General features: G+C 37.1%; 1 protein-coding gene across 10 annotated transcripts in view; it reads right to left on the bottom strand.

The window, feature by feature from the left end:
• Positions 1-25885, bottom strand: part of ANO4 (anoctamin 4) — a 403411-nt gene that overhangs the window by 209176 nt on the left and 168350 nt on the right. For 9 of the 10 annotated variants that reach the window (XR_012005974.1, XM_072773292.1, XM_072773290.1 and 6 more), the window contains 2 exons: positions 18400-18591; positions 273-377 (listed from right to left, as the gene is read on the bottom strand). Coding sequence is in view for 9 of the 10 variants with exons in the window: in XM_072773286.1 (XP_072629387.1) it covers positions 273-377; positions 18400-18591 (297 nt within the window). In the remaining variant the exon portion in view is untranslated. The remainder of the gene's footprint in view (positions 1-272; positions 378-18399; positions 18592-25885) is intronic. The other variant, XM_072773288.1, reaches the window with a different exon arrangement.

Genomic DNA, 25885 nt, shown 5'->3' with positions numbered 1-25885 from the left:
TAGTGATTTATAAATATTACAATATTCTAAATATAGAACTCTAGTTCTTCCATCAGGCTTATTCAAAGACCCCAATACTATGTGGCTCAGTTTCACAAATTAAATCTTCATTTCACTAACCATCTCTTCTGGTCTCAAAATTATTTTACACAGTATCCCTCTTAAGACATTTTTTTAAGCTTGTCATTTAAGGTTTCTAGTTTTATTAACCCTCCCAAATATTAGAATAGTTTCTCCTTTCACGGTCAAATTAAAATTTGAGTGAAACTTACTTTCTTGTATTGCATTAAGAATCTCTGAAAAGTCCACATCACTCTTTGGGCCGTCAGGTAGTATTTGCATATCCAGCTGGTAGCCTTGCAAATCCACACCTCCTTCTAAAGAAATGAAAGATATTCATGGAGTTTGCACTGGTTATCAGAGAGCCCAGCATTAGGGTCCCAAAGAGAAGCAATGTCAAAATCTAAAATGAACAGTCAGCTGATTTGCCAATGATCCTCCCTTTTGGAAAAATGACTTTTCAAAAAAAAAATGAGAAACATTACCAGCCATTTGCTCCTTATGGGACCAAAAAGGTTTAATTGTATTTCCAATGTAAAAATAAGGCAATTACTTTATTAAAATACCACACACTTCATACTATTTACTGACGACTTCCTAGGTGAAGAATAAAACATGTTAGCCTCCAGCCAAGGACATTTAACATTCTCAGCTTCATATTGGCGAAAAAGTGACATTCAACAAATATACTTTATATAATCTCTAAAATTATAATAATTCATTCTTAGAAAAGGATTTAATATTCTTGCTATCACAGGAAAAAAGGTATCATTTTTCCCATCACAGTTTTGGACTTCCCTGCTACTTCATTTATTTCTCAGTTACACCAGGACACTTTTATTTATTCTGTGATGTAATTTAACCTCTTATATTTGATTTGTCTGATGTATTTCTGGTGTATTCTAAAGAGGGTTTTTTTTTTAATGCTGTTCCACACACCTATAGAACATTTAAGGACGTCAAAGTCACCAAGATATCAAAAAGTAGTTTTATCACTACCAATAATAAACCTTTAAATGCTTCTTAAGGGATCCCTGGGTGGCGCAGAGGTTTGGCGCCTGCCTTTGGCCCAGGGCGCAATCCTGGAGACCTGGTGCATGGAGCCTGCTTCTCCCTCTGCCTCTCTCTCTCTCTCTCTCTCTCTCTCTCTCTGTGACTATCATAAATAAATAAAAATTAAAAAAAAAGAATGTTTAAAAAAATAAATAAATGCGTCTTAATATAGTCACTAAGAACATTTCCAATTCTGAGGAGTCTGGAAAGGCTAAAAAGCCAGTGCTAAAATAAAAAGATGGCCTAATGAATAGAGTGGGGCATGCCCTAGCTTTTAATGTTTTTGTAGAAATAATTATTTCATAAGCCCAGAAATTATTCTTAGCCTTGAATAAATTTCAGTTACATCCCTAAAACTCAAAAGAATATGACACAGTCACTATCATATAAGAATACTGATTCAAGAAGGGACATGGACACAAGTAACCTAATATAATAGAAAGTGAAGCTTCAGAAGGGCAGGAACTTTTACCTGCATGCACCTAATACCTAGAACAGTACCTAACCCTGAGTAGGCCCTCAACAAATGTAGGCTGAATGAATGACTACAGCTACGTGATAATTATAAAACAACGGCCCATGGAGCTTCAAGGAAAGCTATAAGCCCAGATTCTGGAGTCCTGCAAACCAGCATTGAAATTCTTATTAGAAAACACTGAATCTCTCTAAATCTTGGTTTCCTCCTCTATAAAATAGGGGTGATAATAATAGTCTCACAGAATAGCCATGAAGACTAAATGAGATAATGCATGAGAAGCTCTTAGCTGTCAAATGCTCAGTGCTCAGTAAATGGAAGCCATTACTATTCATCCATACTAATGTATTAAAGGAACATTGACATTTATATAGAAACCAGCTACTGAATAATGAGAAGGAAACCACAAGTCTGTTCTTTGGGACACCAGCATGCATTTCAGTGACTGTCAAGCACTGCAGGCACAGTGAACTTCTTAAATGCATGCACGTGGTGAAATTAACTGTTGAGACTAAGCTTCTCAACAGGAATTAAAATGGGTTATTTGGTTTTTCCCTCAGAATAAGTAGGGAGAAGTTCTGCTGCTTCTCAACCTCTGCTATGGGTAGCTGCCTTTGTTCTGTTCAATAACCAAAGACCTCATAATAGCAAAGACAAAAGATAAATAAGAATATTCAATACCACCTAAAGGCTGGCTCTGGGCTATGCACTCTATCATCTCATTTAGTCTCTACTTTTGAAAAGAAGGTGCCACAAGAAAGAATAATTTGTCCAAAGTCACACATATACTCAGTTGTAAAGATGCAACATCAATCTGGGCTCCTGCCAGTCTTAAATACCCCCCATATCAAAGCAGTTACAAATACAGGCTGTTAGAAATAAGAGAAATGGATTTACCAATAGTCCCATGTTCTAGTGCTTCAGACATGGACAAATATTATTATATAAACCAAAAAGCAAATGACTTGCTAAATAGACTAATAAATAGGAGCCCAACTTATTTATCTTTGTTTGTCTTGGTCAGGAGCTCATAAATTCACACAGAAGTAGTTTTGATTAATAACTACAATTCTTAATAACCAAAATTCTACAAATTTTTAACAATTGTTTTTTGTTAGAGAACAGTATAGGAGTGTAAGAAGGCACAAAAGCAGCAACATAAAGGAGGTATTCAGGTCAATATAGTCTGCCTTTAAAGAATATTTAATGCTTAAGATATAATGAAAATGTGGGGAAATGGATATAAGGATACAGATAAATTTGTCCTAAGTATATATTTTTTTAAAAAAAACATCATTTTATATGACTAGAAAAAAAGACAGGAAGAAAACAGTCCAAATGGATACGCAGGTTATTTCTCACCTATAAAATTATGGGTATATTTTGCTTTATTCTTTATCTTCTCCATGTTTTTTACAATAAACATAAAATATTGTTATAATTTCAAAGTCATTGAAAATTCAGATTGTGGCAGTGGAGAACATTAATATTTGGAGTTCAGGATTCAAGACTTAAAGACTACAGATGTTAAGCCAGTAAGGGATTAATTTAACATAAAATTTTCTAAATCAATGCAATTCTTAAAATATAGAAGTTAAAGAGCTCCAAAGTCCAGGATGCAACAGTATTTATGGTAAACTGTGAAATCACATTTAGATTCCCTAAAATATAAGGTGTTTTCCTTCCTCTGCTCTAGAAGAAATATGAAACACACTTTCATAAAATGCAATATAAGGGGTATGGAACTTCTGGCAGGAAGTCATTCATTAAAGTCCAACATGACAAAGTAGGGGATGTTGTAATACAAGGACTTCTGTAAACTTTCCTAAATAGAAAGTGATCACTTCTGCAAGGACATTTTCAAATGAATCCTTCAAGGTGACAATCTTTACCTTTAGCACATACTGCCCAGTGAACAAGACAAAATACTTCAATACAAAAGTTCTATGTCTACTTTGAACTTCTAATATTTATTTGTTAGTTCGATAGTTTTGATGTGATTTCTAAAAAGTTGAAAATCAAAGCTCTCTCTACAGTCATAGGTGCCGAAGACTTTGAGTCAAAACACAAAGCTTTTTGCAGAGGCAAGATGGTGAAAAGGTCATGGTTTCAAACTGATGAAGATTTAAAATAAAATACACCTTCACTGGGCCTCAGTAATTGCCGTGCAACCTAATGTAATCCCAAGGAAACTAAACCAGTAAGGTTTTTTTTTTTTTTTTTTTTACCAGTAAGTTATATTAAAGAGAGAAACTGAAAACAGTCCTGAAGATGTGGAGAACATAATGAACAATTTTAAAAATCAAAAATAGCCAAAAATTTGTGTTATTTCCAAAACTGCTTTGAGCTTTTCTCATACTCGATTGAGTGATTATACTCAAATCTTAATTGTGATTTTGTTGTGTGAAAGTTGAAAGTAGTTTCAATTAAAAGTAACCTCGATAACTGCTTACATTTAATAAAAGATCTTCAGCTGAGCAAACAATATGTTAAAAATTCATTTTATTTATTTTTTTTAATTCATTTTAGATGTGTAACTGGCTTACACAGATTTAGCTAAATGTTTATATACAAAATGAACCAAAAAAAGAAAAAAAACAATCTCTAAACAGGAGTCTCGATTAGCACAAATGTCAGTGCCTCTCCCATTCTATCTCTGTCTATAGAAATCCCTTTTTACTTTTAAGGCTCATCCTAAATGCTCCACTTCAGGAAGCATTACTTGATCCTAACAAGCAAACACCATTTTCTACCATTTTTTTTGAAATTCTGTAGCTACCTATATTTTATCTTTTCTATGGCATACGTTTTCCATCAAAAATAAGGTAGGAAAAGTACCGAGTACAGACACAGACAACACGTGAGCTCCTATTTCTTCCCATCTAGATTTCTTCATCTCTAGCACCATCAACTAGACTGTAACAAAATGGAGGCCTGGGACCAAACTGCAGCTACATTTTTATCTCTTACAGAATCTAGATGAAGGCCTTTGAACAATTAAATTAGACAATTAAGGGCAGACCGGGTAGCTCAGCGGTTTAGTGCTGCCTTCAGCCCAGGGTGTGGTCCTGGAGACCCGGGATCAAGTCCCCACATCAGGCTCCCTGAATGGAATGGAGCCTGCTTCTCCTTCTGCCTGTGTCTGTGCCCACCCCCCTCTCTCTCATAAATAAAAAAAAATTAAATCTTAAAAAAAAATAAATTAGACAATTAAGCTCTTATACTGCAATTCCATGTTACTAGTAACAGTAGCTACAGACTGAGAAAACATCCCAGTTTTCTTTTGTAGTGCATCATTTTAAGGCAGCTTGATAAGTTGCCTATAAACTATGAGAGACATATTCTAGATCATACATTTAGTTTTTTGTGAATTCTTCTCAAATCTTGTCAAATAATAAAGGAAACACTGAGGTACCAACATCTCAAAGCTTATAATGAAAGTCAATAGTTGAGTTGTAAACCTTATCCCTTTCTCAACCCCAAATCTATTCCCTTAGCACAAATACTCACCAGAATTTGTTTTTACTTCTTTTGGCTATTTCCATGTAGGTGTTCCATTGTCTTGATCAATTTTATATATTACTTATTATTTCCTGCTCTAAGACCATATAAGTTATATTACTGTCACTTCCTCTAGTCCTCCACTCACCCCTCCAATCACTATTATTGTTATATTGCCTTAGTTTAATAACTTTAAATGACTTAAAATTCAATTTCTTGTTCAAATATAGATAGATCTTATATTTGCAAATTAACATAAAGTGGTATAAAAAGCAGATTCTGACATTACATTGACCTAAATTTGAATTCCATTTTTATGTGGCCCTGAGCCATTAAATAATGAGCCTCATTTTTCTTATTTATAAAATGGAAAGGATGAAATTTTTGAGAGGCTCCATTAAAAATTATGGGAAACAGTTTACATATATGCAAATATGGCTCATAGTGTTAGATCATTAGGTGATGATCTATTTTCTGTCTCATCTATCTAGTTTTAGAGGACATATGCCATCTCTGCAAAATGAAGGCCAATTCCAAGTTGAGGGTCTAGACTAAATAAAAACAATGCTTTAAAAAATTCTGTAATTGAATTTGGAATAGTTATTTCACGTTGAAACAGAAATAAAGAGAAGTGTGACAAGTCAAATCTTACCCTTTACCATGCAACAAAAAGGATGGGGAACTCTATAAAGTAGGCTAAAGGGGACAATGGTATTTTCTGTCATTTCCTCATAATTAATGATGCTTGATCTGAGCATCTGTCTATTATGTATTTATATTCTGCAAATAAAAATTGGCAATTCCTGTCCTGAGAGAAATTTTTAATACAAATTGTCAAATGCAACACTTTTACAGAATGGAAACAGTGATATATCAAAACTTGATATAAATATCTAAAATAAATCCTCACATGTAATATTTTTGAACTTAATAGACTGCAAAAAAAACACATCATTTTTGTAATTTAGAGTTTGTTTTCAATTCCTGATAGTGAATTCAGTGTTTATGACAGTGCTAAGATGAAGAACGGTATTAAGAAGGGGAAGAGGTACATATTGTCTTCTTTACAAACATTCCCTGCACTAGACAGCATTCAAGATATATCTTTTAAGAAGGAAGAAAATAAATTCAGTTCTTCTCAGGGATCTGAAATTGGAAACTCTAGATTCACATGTGGGATCTTCCACTGGTTTTAGAAAAACTTTCCATCTCTGTGTCTTAACTTCATTTACAGTGCTTACCAAAAATCTATTTAGCATGCCATAAGCTAAAAAGGCTTTGCAACAGAGGATGCTTTGTAAGTGCTATTGGAAAAAGACACAGGAATTGTTCATATTAGTGTCGCATCACTATGAATCTAGTGACATTGCAAGATCATTCTCTTACAAAAGAAAGCTCAGCATTAGAAGAAATCAACAGACTACTTCACCCACACCAGTCACTGTAAAAGCTAAAGACATTCCTTCAAATGATTAACATTGAGTAGTTCTATGGACTCCATTCTGGACAGAGTCCTGACTGGAGAACCACATTTGGCCTAATAGGGGTAGATGTTTTTCAGTTCTAAAATGGAAAAAAATCATTCCAGTGCTTCAGCCAGTAATGTCTGACTTTCAACAAAATTGTTTCCATGTTTCTCAGGATTGTCAAGACAGTAAACTCCTAAATTATAATGCATCCTTGTACTAGAAGTTCCAAAGTGGGCTTGGAAATCAGAGCTTCAAATCTCCAAAAGGCAGGAAGGATTTATGAGTCCTGCAGGCAGGGCTCCGTTGGGGGCAGAGCGAGGTGGTCTTCCAATTTTCCAGCTGTTGAGTTCTGTTGCTATGATGACAGGCATTCTTGCAGAGGAAGGGAAGAGAAAAACTCAGGATCAGGAGGAGTTGTGGATTAGAAACCATGAGACCTTTAGCATTACTATATTAGTTTATTCTCTTAACTTGCATGAGAAATCTACAGAAGAGCTTGAGATGAATGTACCAAGAGTATGGCCTTGCAAGACAACAGGAGTGCTATGGTTCTGTCCATTTTGAACATCACCCTCACCTCTAAGGAAATTAAGCAGTAGAAGCTTACTATTAATATTAACTATCTACTACAATTAAGGGCTTGGGTTGGGGTTAGGTCACTTGTTATATGATCTTGAGTTACATTGTTATTTAAATCTCTCCAAGCTTCTTAAATATAAAATTTTTGAAAAACCTTGGGCAGAAGATAGAGTCTTATGTTCCACAAAACACAATCTTTGTTCCAGAAATCAATCATTTGGTTTTTTTCTTGTGGCTGCCTATCTTACAGCTTTCCTTCATTCATTTTGTGCGCTCAAATGGTTATGAGAGATTCTTCAAAAAATTCTCTCTACATGTATCACATAAGTTGAAATATGTGCATAGGTCCCTCAGCAAAGGGAAAAGAAAATGCAAATATCTAAGCGAAGAATTTGATATATATTTTTAGAAAACACAATTTTGTTATTCAGCAAATGAGAGCAAGGAGCACAGATACCAATGCCCAAAATAACTTGTTTTCCTAAGCACCCCATATTTACTAAACTCACATCACACATTAAAAAAAAAAAACACTTAAAGAGGAAGAGATTCAAATGAAGGATGATTAGTGTTATTTCCAAATCACACCACTGACTGTTCTGAAAGACACAGCATTCACCTTCAACGCAATGAGAAATAAAACAAAAGTCCAAAGTAACTCCTATAAGTTTTCTACCACATAATTTCAAAGCCATGAGGAAGCTCTTATCTTCCAGTCACATGAAAAATCCATTTCACAAATAGAACAATTATGTAATTTCACCCAGCTTCAGATCTATTCAGGAAGAGTAGCCAGGTTCTTTAGGTTCAACTTCAGCCATAATTCTCAATGTTTGTTTACAGATAAAGTGATGAGAAAAACAAAATTTCACATTAAACTAATTCTCATCTTCAAGGGGAAAAAAAAATGACAGAGCTGGAAAAAAAAAAAAACCCCACACTTGTAAGAAATTAAAGACATAGGTCTTAGGGTGTACCAATTACTAATTTTGTACTTTTGGGTAGCAATTTCATTTCCTGAGCCATAGTAAAATAGGAGTAATTCTACCTCATGGAATGCTGGAAGAACTAAGTGAGGTATAGGAGAAATATTCGTGAAAGCCCTTTGGAAACAATGAAGCATCATTCAATGTGATGTGGCTATATCATAATTATTATTGTTATAAAGAATGGCCATCCATTTGCTTTTTCCTTACTTTTTCCTCCTAAACCATTAGTTGAATCTCAACTTTCATTTTGACAGAACTAGAGATAAGTCAGACTTTGCTTGGCTTCTTAAGAAAAACACGAGTCTTTCATTTTTTTTAAAATATTTTATTTATTTATTCATGACAGACGGACAGAGAGAGAGAGAGTGACAGAGACAGAGACAGAGACACATGCAGAGAGAGAAGCAGGCTCCCCAGAGGAGACTGCGGAACTCAATCCCGGGTCCCCAGGATCACAACCAAAGCAGAAGGCAGACGCTCAACCTCTGAGCCCCCCAGGACTCCTGACACAAGTCTTTCTCGGCTTTTCAAAAAAATCTCTCCCTCCCTGCTCCTTATCTCTCCCTGTCCTCCTCCCCATAGTTCCTGGGACTGCTGTTTAAGACATGTAAGAGAACATGAAAGGCACCTGCTGAGTTCTGTTTCTTAATTTGAGACCAGATCTTGACATGAGGGCCAGAAAGCAATTGCTAAAACTCAGGGAAATGGGAATGTGTTTCATAATATTGGAACTAGAAAAAGGAAGGATTGAAACAAAAAAAAAAAAAAAAAAAAAAAAACGAAAACAAAAAAACAAACAAAAACAAAGCCCTAACGCTGAGTACAACAAAAAAGAAGCTACAAAGTTAGAGCATCGCTTTTATAGGTTTTTCCGGTGGAATCTGACTGGTCCCCTCTTCAGTGTGGTCCTCTTATGCTAAGGTCTGAACTAGTATAGGGCTGGTAATTTAAATTTTTCCAAGGCTTTGTTATCCTAAGTTGCTAGAAATATATTGCCACCAAGTTGTTTGAAGAAGGAGGTAACATCAGCACACTGAGTGAATCAGACTACCTGATGTGGAATCCTTCCTCCATCATTTACTGGATGTATGTCCTTGGGCAAGGTATTTACCTTCTCTGTGTGTTAGTTTCCCCAGCCATGGAATAAGGATAACAACGTGAGATTATTAGGAGAATTAAATGAGACAAGGAATGCAAGCAGCTTAACAGTTCTTGAGGTTGACAGTATGGTTGAGACCTTAACAAATTGTAGTTGCAATTTTATTTACGTCAAACACTTAATACCTCTGTATACAGACAGAACTACAGACATTCTAGCTTCACTGGAAAAAACAAAATCCTCACATTTCTCTTGTGATATCAAGTTGTCCCAGGATTTATTTAGATACCATCTATACATAAGGGAAAAATAATCATGCATGAAGGGCTGCTCGGATTTTAAAATTAAAAGATAAAAGGAATTGTGTTAGAAGTTATTTGGGAAAACCATGAAATGTATCAGTAAAAACACCATTTTACAAACTCTAAAAGACTAATTCTGGGCTTGATGTATTCCCCTGGGACTGTATGATAGGCCAAATAGATAAAGGAAAAGCAATAGAGGAAATATTTTAGATTGCATAGGCTTGTAATTCTATTTTATATGGCACAGTCACTAAACTGAAATGATATGATCTATATCCAGTAAGTTTTACAGTTTCAAATTCAAAAAATTGCAATCAATGCTTCAGTTTACTCTGCTCTTAACCCTCATAGTCCCAAGCCTGGTGCTATTTAATACTTCTATCATTAGCCTATAAAGGGGAATAGAAAATAAAACTCATTAATTATGAGTGGCTAAAAGATAAGGTCAAATTGAAATCAACACACAAGAGAAACGTCTGAAACAATGAGAAGAAAAATGAAACCACACAAACACGAGACAAAGTTAAACAGCTCATGTGTCAGTACAGCACAGTAAAAACATCATCCCAGCACAAATTAACAGGGAAAACTGCTCTGTGGTACAGTGACTGAGCAAGAAAGGGTTCTGGGTGGGGGGGGGGGTGGAAAGGGAGGTGGGCAGAGGGTGGGGGTGACTGGGTGATGGGCACCAAGGGGGGCACTTGATGGGATGAGCACTGGGTGTTATTCTATATGTTGGCAAATTGAACACCAATAAAAATAAATTTATATATTAAAAAAAAAGAAAGGGTTCTGGGACATATTCACTTACAGGCTTCTGAATTTTGTCTGTGATGGTGAAAACAAAAGTGATCACTATCTATTTATTACTGTGCACCTACTATGTGCCAAGGGTCATACTGAGCATTTTACATTAATGAATTTATTAGCTTGTCCTAACAATGCTGTATAGAGTTGCCAGACATAGTAGTACATAAAAATAGAGTACCCAGCTAAATTTTAATTTCAAATAAACAATTTTTTATTATAAATGTGTCCCAAGCAATATTGGGAAATACACCAAAGAGCCTTTGCTGTTTATTTGAAATTTATCCGTGAGTGCTGTATTTCATCTGGCAACTCTAACACCATGAAACAGGCATTATTATCCTCCTTTTGCTGCTGAGAAAAGTGAGATTTATAGAAGTTAAGTGGTTTGCCCAAGTCTGCATAGCCAGCAGGTAACATATCTGGGTTCAAAATCTCTAACAAAGCTTGATTCATAACCAGTACAATGCACTGTCTCTGTTACTATGTTCTCTCCTACATATGAGTGGCCATCCCTCCATCTGCCTGTTGATATTCTGGTTGATCTTCAAAGTCCAATTTGTAGACTATATAACCTTGTGAATCATTCTTAAATTTTTCCCACTAAGAATATTCCCTTAACTGTATTTATATCTTTGTTCCAGCTTTTAAAACCGCTTGACTTCTATTACAGCAGATTGTGTATGAGTCTATGTAGTGGACATTTTTCTATGTACATTTCTCTTTTCTAATATCCTCTTTATTTCTTTTTGGGGCAATGTCTTTTCCTTGCTATATGTAGCCCAGGTGGGAGGAGAAATTAAGGGGTGCTACAATCCAATTACAACAGCTGAAGGGAGAAGTCTTCTGTTCTATCTTTTCTTTTATCACCACCTACCCAGTCAAGGGAAAGGTATGTGCCCAATAAGACTGTCTCTCCCAAGTCTTTAAAACTTGAGCTAAATAATGCAAAACTAAGACAAATGGTAAGGGTTCATTCATTTGAGATAATCACATAATTCATTTTGGTTTCTGCTCCTTTTCCAAGGCTGGTTCCATCCATAGGCTTTCCATCCATATCCTCCAGATTTAAATTCCTGATTTGCTTGGATTAAATACTTAGTTTCAGTTGTTTATAAGCAAAGAACCCTGACTGATTATCTCTTTGGACATGACTGTAAGCTCCCTAAGGTCCATGTGTAATAGAGTTCTATACCATTCTAGTCCCAAGGAATTATCTTCCAAATAAATATTTGTTTGTACGTAGTAGGGACTCAGAAAAAATTGTAAACTCAAAGGGGGATAAATGAATTGAAGTTGTACAGGGCTAATGTCATAGAAGATCAAGAAGACTTTCGTTTTTTCTTTTTGTACTTCACAACCAGTCTGAGTGAGCTTTTAGAAAGCACTTTAAGAATTGGGATTATTAACTTTGTAAAAAGCAGATGGATCACTTAATAGGCCTCAATATTACTAAAATATCCATGATGTTTCTAAGATGTATGACTCACTACAAATAAGTTTGAGAGCTCTTTTATAATTTCCCAACAGAGAGCTATGATGCATTAGTGTAAGTATACTAAAAATAAAAGGATGTAACTGAAGTCACATCTATCTTGAAGAATAGTTTTAAATATACATATTTTATAACAGGCTTTTAATTATAATTTGTTTAATATAATTTTTAATTGTAATTCTGTGCCAAATAATTGCCTTTATTTGTATTTTCTACCATTAACCAATACAAGTAGGGTTCAATATCTATGATAAAATTACGGATAAACATAGTGATATGTTAAGGTGAGATCAGTGACTTGAGATATGCTAAATTATATCACACTGACATTACACCATGAGCAAATACCTTAACATTTCTTTAAATTTTTATTACATTGATGTCAGTGTAGGATGTCAAGTAAACACTGACTTGACTCTACCTGGGTCAGACATGAACAGAATAATCTATGTAATTCTGGGCACTGTACATTCAAAGAGGCAGAAATTGAATAAAATGCTTTCTAACAGCAGAGTGGGTAGGATAGTAAACAATCTGAACACCACATCACTGAAGGAAGCATTGAGGAAACTAGGAAATGTGTCAGTTGGCAAATAGCTCAAGATGAGTTTTTAAAAATTTTTTTTTAATTTTTATTTATTTATGATAGTCACAGAGAGAGAGAGAGGCAGAGACACAGGCAGAGGGAGAAGCAGGCTCCATGCACCGGGAGCCCGACGTGGGATTCGATCCCGGGTCTCCAGGATCGCGCCCTGGGCCAAAGGCAGGCGCTAAACCGCTGCGCCACCCAGGGATCCCTCAAGATGAGTTTTTAAAGGAACATCATTTGAAAGAATTAGATTTAGTCTGTGTAACTTCAGAATGCAAACCTATACCCAATGGGTAGAATAGATTTCGACAAACAGCAAATAATCATTTAGTAAACCTTTTCTGAATAAAGCATGGGGTTAGTGGAGATGGAAAACATGAAGATAAATGGAATACAATTCCTGCCTTCCAGGAGAATGATGAAATCTAAAAAAACATATGGACTTTGATTAGGCTTCCAAATTCTGTAGAAGTACTAGGAAGTGGGAGACCAATTCTGACTAGTGAGATCTAGGAAGGCTTTTGAGAGGATATGGAATTGGGTTATGTTTTGAGAAATGAGATGGGATAGGTAGAGATTTACTGGGGCAAAGGGCATTTCCAAAAGTGAGAGGAGCTTATTTGAGAAATAGTGAAGAGCTATAGATGGTTATAGTAGAATAAGGCAGGCTGTGGTACAAAAGATAAGCCAGGAATCATAGAGAGAGGTTAAACTGCAGAGGGTTTGAAAAGCTGGACCCCCAAGCTTGCACTTTCTTCTGGAGAGTCATAAAGATTATTAAGTAGAGAAGGGATAGTATTACTGGTCTTCTTTGGTGGAACACTTGGGGATGGTCCAGAAAAATAAAGAAAGCTGTGGAAGGCAATTGTCCAAATCTCCCTTCCACTGGGCCCTACAGAATATTCCTCTTGTCATCAGTCTTTCCTCAGACTGTTCCCTTTATCATCTTGCTCTCATGAAAGCCGGGCTCTTCCAGAGCTCAATGCTTCCCTGTGGCTCTTTCCCATGGTACTATTTTTCTCCCATTGTCTTGACACCAACAGACCTGGAGAGGAGGAGGTATCTTCCTTGTGTCTTAATGTCACCTTCAGACCACTGGTCTTCCCTCTTCCCTAAACATCCCGGGTCTTGAATCTCAGGTTGTTATGTCACCTTCAGTCCTTCATCTGCATTTTCTTGCTGCCTCCAGGTCATGCTCTCTCATTTCTAGGTGAGGACAAGTCCTAGCTTATTATCCCTCTTCCAAACACTATTCAATTCTGATAGTTTCAATATATATATAGACAATCTTTCCCAAACCCTGGCCTCTCAGTCCCTGAGAATTGTTTCCTCCAATGGTCTTGCCCTCCACACTATTAAAGCCACACATTTCATACCCTAGTCTAGACCTTGCCATTACTAATAACAGCAAACTCCCCCATAATATCAGTGCCAGGCATTCCACTCACTCTCTTATAACCACTTCTTAACTTTCTAGCTCTTCTTCTCCCTACCTTAGACTTGACACCCTTTCAACCCCTCTGGAACCTTCCACCAATTATCCTATCAATTTCCCACTGCTCCTCATTCCCTTATCAGCTTCATGCCCCTCTTTACCAAGTTTGAATCACATAACAAATTATTATCATTCCCTCTCATGCACCTTTGATTGTTTCTCTCTTTCCCTAATTCCTTGGGAAAACCACAACCCTGACTAAAATGTAATTGTCCATCTATTCTATGTCTTCATGGATATGCCTAAACAAAGTTAAAGAAAAACACACAACAGTGATGACCTGTCCTACTTCAATTTCATGACCATGAATCTCAGACAGCCCTTTAATGTGGGCTGGCTGGCAATCATATTTCCCCTGTCCATACCATCTATCATTATAACATGTCCCTCTCTAAACAAGGCTTTCTTCTCTTTCTCAGTGATGACCTTGCTCCCCATATTACAGATAAAGCTGACACAGTAGGAAAGAACTTTTTAGACCCTCATCACACTGCCAACAGCCACACATACTCTCCCTGCCCATCTGTAATCATAGATAATTTATTCATAATTCTATTGTGCATAGCTCTCCTCTCTGACACCCACATCATGAATTCTCCCCTCTTCTGAACATCATAAATTATCTGCTGAAGATATGCTATTTTGAAAAAACAAAATTATCCTTGACTTTACTTCTTCTCCAGGCAGGCAGGGCCTTATTTTCTTCACTAGCCTTCATAGCAAAATTGCTTTTAAAAAGTTGTCTATATTCACAATATCTAATTCATATCTTCCATTTTCTCCTAAGCCCATTTTAATCAAGGTTTCATCCCCACCACTTCACCAAAACTGTTCTTATCAAAATCACCATTGATCATCACTTTACTAAAATCAATGGCCAACTCTTAGCTCTCATCCTACTTGACGTTCAGCAACATTTAACCTCTCTTCTTGATAAACTTTGCTTCCAAAACATGTAATTTCTAGTTTCTCAACATCCCTGATGGTCATTATTTCCTGATCTTCATTCTCTCCTACCTTTACTATCAGAGTCACCTAGATTCCAGTCCTTAATCCTTTTTCCTTCTCCATCTTTACTTCTTCCATCTGTCATCTCTTTTTATCACATGGCTTTAAAGACCATTTATATGTCAACAACAGTTGATTTTATATATCTTTCTCAAAATAATCTCTCCAACTCCAGACATGCTTATTTCACCAGCCACATGATCTCACCAGTTCTTGTTATTATCATGTCCACAATTGGACTTCTGATCTTGACCCCACTTCTTCCCTAAACCCCACCAAATCTGCCTCCCCTGCAGCCCTCTCATAACAGTTGATACCAATCCAATTTACTTAGGCCAAAAATCTCAGAACCATCCTTAGCTCTCCTTTCTCTCTTACCCGACATCCAATTCACTAGGAAATCCTGATGGTCCAACTTTAAAATACTTCCAGAATCCAAATTCTCACTACCATTTCTGCCACTCCTAGTTAGAGCTACTATCATCCCTTTTACCAGACTGTTATGATGGCCTCCAATCTGACCTTTCTCCTTTCACCCACTCCTTATATAATGTATTCTCACATAGTTGCCAATGTGGTCCTCTTAAAATATAAGTCACATCAGGGTTCCTGGGTGGCTCAGTCAGTTAAGCATCCCACTCTTGATTTTGACTCAGGTCATGATCTCAGGGTCCCAAGATCAAGCCCTACATTGGATTCTGTGCTCAGCGGGAAATCTGCTTGATGATTCTCTCTCCCTTTCCCCTTACCTGCTCTTGTGCTCTCAACACTCTCTCTCTGGAATAAATAAATCTTGGAAAAAAAAGTCAGATCATGAGATTCTTCTGCTCAAACACCTGTAAGAATTCCCATTTTGCAAAGAGCTCTAAGTCTTTATAATGCCCTACAAAGCCCTGCTTCATCTGATCTATCTAGGTTGGTTTTCCCCCTCACTCCAGGCTCCGGGGTCTCCATGCTGTTCCTCAAACTTCTAGACTCACTCCTCATTTGCTGATGTTTCCCAAATACTTAAAGAGTGCCTGGTAATCTAAAAGGCCTTCAATAAACATTTGTCAAAAGAAAGTCAGGTAGAACAATTAGAAAGCTATTGTAATTTGTCAATGATATCCCAATAAAACTGGGAAAAAATGTAAAATAAAGCTATTGTAGTAGCCTGAAAAACAGCTAATGAAGGTTCAGTTCGATCCTACCTTGCAAATTGAAAGTGCAAAGATAAACAATCCAGAATCCCTGTCCTTGAAGACCTTATGGTGGAGAGGTAAGTAATTTCAAAATGTTAAAAGATAATGGAACAAAACCAGGGAATCCTAGAGGGAGCAGCATGAACAAAGGTTAGGAGACATGAAATAGGATCATGTGTTGGAGAACTGAAAGCAAGTAAGTCAGATTAGATGCGATGATCTGGTTGATATGACTACTTGGCTAGACTACAGTCCCCCATTACTCAATGAACATTCTATATTCCTGTGAAGATGTTTTGTAGATATAATTAGTCTATAATCAGTTGCTTTCAGTAAAAAAGGTTATCCTAAATAATCTGAGCAGGACTTATCTAATCAATTGAAAGGTCTCAAAAGCTGAAATGAGCCTTCTCTGAAGAAATTCCTCCTATAGACAGTAGCTTCAGCTGCACCCAAAAGTTCCAGCACATCATTCATGATGGCCTGCTCTATGGATTTCAGACCTGCCTACACAGCCTTCCCAATTATCGAAGCCAATTTCTTGTAACAAATCTCTAAATATCCATCTTCTACTGGTTCCGCTTTTCTGGTTGAACTGGGACTGATATACTAGAATATAAAGCTTAACTCAGAAAGGGGCAAAAAATATGAATGAGAGGCAGTAGGGTTACATTAGGAAGGGCATTTGTTTCTAACATACTCAGAGGTTTGGACTTTACCTCACAATCATCAGGATTAACAAGGTGAATGGCATGATTAAGGGTAGAGATGAATCACTATGGATTTGATATAAAAGATATACTGGGACAGGAAGCAAGAGGTAGAGAGATGCTGATGGTTGGGAAACCATCTAAGTTACCTATGAGATAAACAAGAGAACCAAGAAAGAAGCCAGGGAACAGTGTTGTGGGGGAAAAGTGATGGTCTGCTCTGGTCTAGTGCATTGGAAGAATGTGCCTCTCAGCATACTGTGATAAAAGGAGGTCACTAAGGGCCTCAAGAATATCTATGACAGAGTGAAGAATCTCGAAACCAGATTGTATTAGGTTCAAGAGTCGAAGGGAAGTGAGAAAGAAGAGAAAACAAGACTAGATTATTCTTTTAGAGGAGAAACATAGCAGAAGAAAGTTCAGTTGTCAAATGAAAACAAGAAGAATGGGAGAAGCTTAAGCCTTCTTCAGTCAAAGGCATGGGAGGGGGAAGTGACAAGAATGAGGGTACACATTCTCCTGAGTGAGGTTCAAGTGAGGAGAGGTGGCCAAGGTCATACGTAAGGCTTGGTCAAGGATAGTGGGAAGACCTTCACTTCCTGAAAACTGGAGGAAAGAGAAGTAGGATGAAAGTAAGCAGAGATAAATTTGGAGATGAAGGATAAGGCATCTGCAGTAATTCATGCCCAGTAGCTCTGGGATACACAGTGAGGTTAGGACACAAGGTTATAAGTTGAGAGAAAAATGGTATGTCATATCGAGAGATGGAGGCTCAGCTTTAGATGGGGCTGGGTTAGCCTGCCACAACATAACACAGACAATCAGGATCAGGTGACAATTATACTAAAGGACTTCTGAACTGCCTTACAATTCAATGTTTCTATGAATCAGACAGGCAGAAACATGGCCTTATTCACTGATGTTTTCTCAGCACCCAAAACAATGCCTGGCATACAGAAGACACTTGATAAATTCACTGAATGAACAAATGAGTGAATGCTTAGATGAGCTTCTCATCCAAACAAGCAGATAAAATCTTTTAATTGAAATTATCTATTTTAAATAGACTCATTTTAACATTTTTAAGAAATCACAGATGTTTTCCAGAGCCTTGAAACTTAATACAACTCCAGTCTTCGTCTTCATCTCCAGACATTATAGCCAAGGCAAGCCAAATAACTCAGGTTTCAAAGTGGACATTTTTACCTTGATTTTTTTCCCTGGACTATCTTAGAGCAAATTATCAAGAGAATGGCCAAATCTCTATTTTGTTTTATTATTCACCAAGCTTTTTTGAACTAAGAGTTTGCTCAGATTTCCATTTAGATTCTATACTACCATAGGTAGAATGTAGCCTTAACCTTTTGACACATCAAGCTATTTCTCTCCTTATTGGTCTTGGTGACATTTACCACAGACCAAAGGGAAAAGAGGGGGGAAAAAACAAGACTTTTTAAAAAGGCAAGTTTAAAAAAATAAACATAAAAAAAGAAAAAGGTAATTTCAACTGGAATAAAAACATAAGGCAGGCAATATTAGGTTGCTACCAACATGGGTCTCTGTGGAACATTACCCACACATTACCTGGATGGAAGACTTTGGTTTTCCCATTAGTGATTCCAGAAGAGCTTGCCTCCATTTTTATTGACCTTTGGCCTGGTGGAAGTGAGGAATGCCTGACCACGGGCAGGTGACGGGACCCTGGGCGGCTTGCCACACTTCGCTGTTGATGGATTTGCAAACGTTTTTCAGCCCCATGAATAGATAAACTTAAACCTGGAATGAGAAATAGCACCATTATCATTAAAGAAGTCAGTTCTGAATGGTTAAAATGCCAAATTATTTTCTGGCATGAAATACAGACAGCATAAGTAACTACAGTTCAAATACTCAAGGGATGCTAATAACACTAGAATTCTGATACTGATTGATTTTCACGTTTCATTATTCACTGAACATTATTTCATTCCAAAGTGGATATCCTCAGTTATCATGACAAGAGTTTTAGGAATGAAAATCCCATAATTTCAAATATTAAAATTCTTTCCAAAATTCTGGGAAAATATGCACTTATTTGGATTAGTTAACTGTTGCTGAGTTCCTAAATTGGAATTCCAATAAAAATCAAGCAATTCTTCTCTCTTTTTAAAAAATATTTTAATTCCAGTAGTTAATATACAATGTTATAGCAGTTTCAGGTGTGCAATATAGTGATTCAACAATTCCTTACATCACCCAGTGTTCATCACAAGTGCCCTCCTTCATCCCCATCACCTATATCACCCATCCCGCCACCCACCTCACCTCTGGTAACCATCAGTTTGTTCTCTATCACTGAGAGTCTGTTTCTTGGTTTATCTTTTTTTCTTCTGCTCATCTGTTTCTTAAATTCCACATGAGTGAAATCACATGGTATTTCACTTTCTCTGACTTATTTCACTTGGTATTATATTCTCTAGCTCCATCCATGTTGTTGCAAATGGCAAGATTTTATACTTTTATGGCTGAATAATATTCTATTATATATATCACATCTTCTTTTTTTAAGATTTTATGTATTTATTCACAAGAGACACAAAGAGGCAGAGACATAGTTAGAGGGAGAAGCAGGCTCCCCATGGGGAGCCCATTGCGGGACTCGATCCCAGGACCCCAGGATCACGACCTCAGCCAAAGGCAGACGCTCAACCACTGAGCCCCCTAGGTGCCCCTATCTTTATTCATTCATCAATTGGTGGACACTTGGGCTGTTTCCATAATTTGGCTATTGTAGATGATGCTGCAAAAAAAAAAAAAAACACAGGGATGCACGAATCTCTTTGAATTAGTGTTTTTGTATTTTTTGGGTAAATATCCAGTAGTACGATTACTGGATCATGCATTAGTTCTATTTTTAACTTTTGAGGAATCTCCATACTGTTTTCCACAGTGGCTTCACCAGTTTGCATTCCCACCAACAGTATAAAAGGGTTCCCTTACTCCACATACTCACCAACACTTATTTTTGTGTTGTTGATTTTAGCCACTCTGACAGGTGTAAGGTAATACCTGACTGTAGTTTTGATTTGAGTTTTGATACTCTCATTTGAGGCAGATGCTCAACCACTGAGCATTTCCCTGATGATGAATGATGTTGAGCATCTTTTCATGTGTCTGTTTCTTTGGAGAAATGTCTATTCATGTCTTCTGCCCATTTTGAGGGGCTTTAGGTGTTGAGTTTTTAAATATATTTTAGATACTAACCCTTTATCCGATATGCCACTTGCAAATATCCTCTCCCAATTAGTAGGCTGCGTTTTAGTTTTGCAGATGGTTTCCTTTGCTGTGCAGAAACTTTTTATTTTGATGTAGTCCCAATAGTATATATTTGCTTTTACTTATATAGTGTCCTTCTTTGTATCTTTTTACAGACTTTGATTTAAATATTGCTACTCCAGCTTTCTTTTGACAACCATTTGCATGATAAATGTTTCTCCAACCCCTCAATTTCAATCTGCAAGTGTCTTTAGGTCTGAAATGAATCTCTTGTAGGCAATATATAGATGGGTCTTGTTTTTTTATCCACTATCACTGTATTATTTTGATTAGAGCATTTAGTCCATTTATATTCAAGGTAATTATTGATAGATATGTATTAACTGCCATTTTGCTACTTGTTTTGTGGTTGTTTTTGTAGTTTTTCTAGATCCTTTCTTCTCTTTCTTTCATGGTTTATTAGTTTTCTTTATTGATGTATTTGGAGTCCTTTCTCTTTATTCTTTGCATATCTATTAGCAGGCTTTGATTTGTGGTTACCATGAGGTTTGTAGATAATATCTTATGCACATGGTAGTCTATATTAAGTTGATAGTCACTTAAGTTAAACTCATTTTTTATTCCTCTCCATGTTTTAGTTACATGGTATCATAGTTTATATCCTTTCATGGATCCCTTGACTGATTTTTTACAGAGATACTTATTTTTACAGCTTTTGTGTTTCCTACTCTTCATATTCTCATTTTTGGTCTCTCCTTCCCACTTAAAGAGTCCCCTTTAATATTATTTGTACGGCTGGTTTAGTGCTCATGAGCTCCTTTAGTTTTTGTCTATCTCTGAAACTCTATCTCTCCTTCTTTTTTTTTTTTTTCTATCTCTCCTTCTATTTTGAATGATAGCCTTGCGGGATAGAGTATTCTTGGCTATAGACTTTTCCTTCACAGCACTTTGTATATATCATGCCACTCTCTTCTGGCTTGCAAAGTTTCTGCTGAAAAATCCATGGATACCCTTACACAGACTCCCTTGTTTGTAACTGATTTCTCTTGCTTTTAAATATTTTTTAAAAGATTTTATTTTTTTATTCATGAGAGACACAGAGAGAGGCAGACACAGGCAGAGAGAGAAGCAGGCTCCTTGCAGGGAGCTTGATGAGGGACTCGATCCCAGGACCCCAGGATCATGCCCGGAGCAAAAGGCAGATGCTCAACCACTGAGCCACCCAGGCATCCCACATTTAAATTTTTTTATCGCTAATTTTTACCATTTTGATTACCATGTATCTTGGTGTGGACCACCTTTGGTTGATTTTGTTGGGGGATCTCTACGCCTTCTGGATCTGGATATCTGTTTCCTTTCCCAGGTCAGGGAAGTTTTCAGCTACTATATCTTCAAATAAATTTTCTGTCTCCCTTTCTCTCTTGGCCTTCTAGGTTTCCTATAGTGCAATATTATTATGCTTGATGGAGTCACTGAGTTCCCTAAGTCTATTCTTGTTTTACATAAATTATTTTTTCTCTCAAATTTTCAGCTTTATTACTTGTCATTACTCTGTCTTCTAGTCAATTCATTCTTCTGCTTCTTCCAGCTTATTTATTCCATCAAGTTTATTTTTAATTTCATTTACTGCATTCTATATCTCTGATTGGTTCTTTTTCATGTTTTCTATCTCTGTATTAAGGGTCTCACTGAGGTCTTCCACTCTTTTCTCAAATCCAGTGGGTGTCTTTATGACCATTATTTTAAATTGTCTCTCAGGCATGTTACTTACATCCATTTCTCTTAGGTCTCTTGCTGTGGTTTTGTTCTGTTCTTTGTGACATATTCCTCTATCTCTTCATTTTGTCTAGTTCTCTGTGTCTGTTTCTGTGTGTTTGGGAAGTCAGCTACATCTCTTGCTCTTGAAAGTAGTGAGCCAGCTGTACACTTTTTAACTAAGTAGTGCTGGTCCTCCTCCGCAGGGGATGCACAGTGCTATTAGAGACCTGGGCCAACCTGGCTGTTCCACGAACACCTCAGATGAGAAATGCAGTTTTAACAAAGCACCCACATCTTCCTTAGGGGGTCATGGGATATAATGTTGGCAAGGTTTGTGTGAGTCTTCTCAGGGATGGAATCTACAGCACTGGGACTGAGACAGGATTGGTTGGAGGGGCAGGGCACAGTGTAAGCAAGTTATGGGGGAGTGCTGGTGCCATGCTGGTTCCCACAGGTAGCTGTTTATGATGAGGGGTAGGGAAAGGAAATGGCATCTGCCAGCTCCTTTGCTTCTGGAAAAGTCTCTCAGCTAACTCAGATTAGTAACTATACTTCCTGTAAGCTCCAGATGCTTTTCAAACTGCTTATATCTTCAGAGGCTGTTTGCGGTGCTGTCTCTTTAAGGGCAAGGGCTCAGCTTCCTATTGCCCTCTGGGCTCTGAGAGCAGAGCTAGCTGATTTTTCAGGTTCCAAGCTGTAAGTCCTGCTGATGGTCAGTACTCACAAAATTCAGCCCTGATTCTCAGAGCCAAGTGCTATAGGGATTTCTCTTTCCCTTATACGCTCCCTAGTCAGTCTGTTTCTCACCCCTCTCTTGACCCATGGCTCCCTCCTCTCAGCAGTTAGATTCATGGGGTTTAGGTTCCCACCAAGTCCTTGTCCTTCCTACTCTCTTGATGTGACCTCTTCATTACATTTAGTTGTGGATTTTGTTTGGCCAGTCTTTGGGTCCTTTTCTGGGTTGCTTGTTCTGAAGTGAGTATGATTCTAGTTGTATCTGTGAGATGAGATGAATTTAGAGTCCTGCTACTCTGGCATCTTCCCTGGGAGTCCCCAAGCAAATTTTAATTAAAAAAAAATCAAGCAACTTTTTCCACAGCATTCATGTACAGACCAGAGGCTGAAGGCTGAACTCAGATTTAGGCCTCTGGTAATCTTAAAATTACATAATTTTTTAGAGCAAGTTATCTAGGAAAATTTCAAACATACTAAAGGCAAAAAGGATAGAATAATAAACCCCATGTAATCATCACCTAGCTTCAACAAATATCACTTTTCCATAAAGCTGGAGAGAAAAAAAGATTTTTCTCATCTTGTTTTTTCCGTTCCACTCCCTTTGTTGATTTGCTTCTTAGGTGCTAGTTTTTGTTTTTGTTTTAAAGATTTTATTTATTTGAGAGAAAGAGTGCACATGAGCAGGGGGGAGGGGCAGAGGGAGAAGCAGACTTCTAGCTGAGTGCTGAGCACAACCTGGGGCCTAAGACCCTGAGGTCATGACCAGAGCTGAAGGCACCTGCTTAACCACTTAACTGACTGAGTCACTGAGACACCCCTGGTGCTACAGTAGTTTAAAGCAAGCTCTAGACATCATGTAAATCTCATCAAAAACAATATTGATCATGTTGACTTGCATTGATTGTATCAATATGGACTATACCTACTGATTCATATGAACCATATAAAAAATTCAAGATATTTTAAAATAAAATAAGCAAAAGATTTTTAAAAAAGAACACACATTGATCACCATTAGAGTTTGCTAAAATACCAATTCGTTATTCAGAAAATTGATAAAGGGAAAGAAGCATCTATCCCTGCTTTTCCCTTACTAACTATATTTCAAGGTAACCAGACGGTTGATAAGATAAAGTTCTTCACTACAGATTTCCCAGTAATAAATTACTGATGAAAAAGAGAATTGGAAAATAACTTTAGAAGCCTTGGTGAAATATTAAAGATAAGTTTTGTCCAAAGAAGTCCTATGAAGACAGAGCTGGAATTCAAACTCTGAGAAGACTAAATTCAGATCTTTTAAAAAAGCCAAGGAAAGGTATTAGCCTTATTTAATGCCAATCAGCCAGGGGAACATGGTCAGGAATCATGCTATCTGATGGAGGAAAGCTGAGCTTCACCAAATCACAGAATTTTTTATTAAGAGGAGAATATCTTGAAATATGAAGGTAAAAATTTAGAGTTGGAAGCTACTTTAGTGGTTGGCTAATTAATTTGGTGCCTTATATGGATGAACAAACTGAGACCGACAGGGAGAAACAGTCTACTTATTATCAGTACTGGGAGGCCACAGTAAGAAGTCTACTAAAAACCCAGAAATGAAGGAAATAAAAGCCTTCCCAGAGGTATATTGTAAATCAGCAATCATGGGTCATGTCAGAGATATTATGATTTTCTCAGGTGCAACAGGTGTGAGCCTTCTACTCCTAGCCTGCTCCCTACTATGGTTGTATGTTCCATATTTCCAGAGAGATGCAAAACAAACATCTGTAGACACACCAAGACTCCAAAAGAATGCAGATAAATTTTCAGGTGACAGATGAGGGGCTAGCAGATATTTTAAGGCAACATCAGACAGTACATGCAGTCTGAGTCTGCAACCATGAAACAGACCACTCTTGAAAAAACACGTCTCCTTGTACCTATTTCAGAGGATTACTAGGCTAACGGAACCAGGACTGTGACTCAGTGTGGCACTTCCAGTTCTTATAAAACTCCCTTCAAGGTAGTATAAAATGTTAGAAATGACAATAAAAATTACACTGTGGAAATAAATGGTCTAGGTACTTGGAATTATTGAATTCTATATTAAAAATATAATAATGTAGATCGGGGGAAAATGTCAAAAAAAATCATGAGTATGGTCAGGAGAAGATGGATATGGGGAAGATGGGTATGTTATACTGGAATTAGGGAGGAATCCTTATTGCCTCAGCAAATCCATATAGTCCTCCAGAAATTAAGATTTCTCAGAGGTGCAGATAAAGGACCTGGTCCATCAGAGCTCTCTTCATACAATTGCTAAGTCTATGGGGGAGAGAGATATGTAAACCAATAGCATGTAATATGTCAAATATACTCCAGACATGAAAAGTTAACATTTATTGAAGACTTAGCAGTTACACATTCAGAAATGAATTGTCAGTCAATAAATTGCATCATCCAATTTGTTCTTAATTACTTTGGAAAAAAGCGTTGACGCTGATTATGTATTAAATGCCAGGTACTGCACCAAATATTGATTATTAACCCATTAATGCCTCACCCCAATCCTACAAGACAGAGAATTGGTATCTACATTTTACAGATAGGAAACCTGAGGCTCAAGAGGCAAAGTTATTTGTCCAAAGTCACACAAGTGAGTAACAAATTTTAACACTAGTTTTTTCCACTATAGCACGTAGCCTGATTAATTTAATTAACTTAATTAAATTAATTGAATGCCAGGCAATACATAGGCTGTTTTTGTGTGGGTGTTTTTGTTTGTTTTGTTTTGTTTTGTTTTAGAGGGGGAGGGGGGTAGGGGCTGAGGAAGAAAAGAGTTTTTAGCAGGCTCCAAGCCCAGTGTGGAGCCTGATGCAGGGCTCAATTTCACAACCCTGAGATCATAACCTAAGCCAATCAAGAGTTGGACACTTAACTGACTGAGCTACCGAGGTGCCCCTACAAATGCTGTGTTAAGTCTACAGTGGTTCTAAATAATTTAACAAGGCAAGGTTAGAAGGTATGGTATACTGACACTCCTATGACCCAAACTCATGAAACCATCTCTTTTCCATCCATTTTGAAATATCTTCCTCGTTTCTGACCAGCTATCAAATGCCTTAGTCAAAAAGAACCAGCCCAAACTGCACCTTCCCCTTGAAGCCCTTCCAGTCCCTCTAGCTCTGAGTCAATAAATACTCTGTCTCCAATCGTGCAGTGAGACTTTACGATGTAGTACTCTTAGACTCTCATTCACCTGTCAGCACATGGCTGTCCCATTTCTCCAACTATCTCAAGAGTCTCTAAGGGCAAGGATCTGTGTACTTCCCAGATTCCTTCC

Source organism: Canis lupus, chromosome 13 (assembly GCF_048164855.1).
Source record: "Canis lupus baileyi chromosome 13, mCanLup2.hap1, whole genome shotgun sequence".
Lineage (NCBI taxonomy): Eukaryota > Metazoa > Chordata > Mammalia > Carnivora > Canidae > Canis > Canis lupus.
The sequence above is the reverse complement of the archived record's forward strand: the minus strand, read 5'-3'. Positions and strand labels throughout refer to the sequence as shown.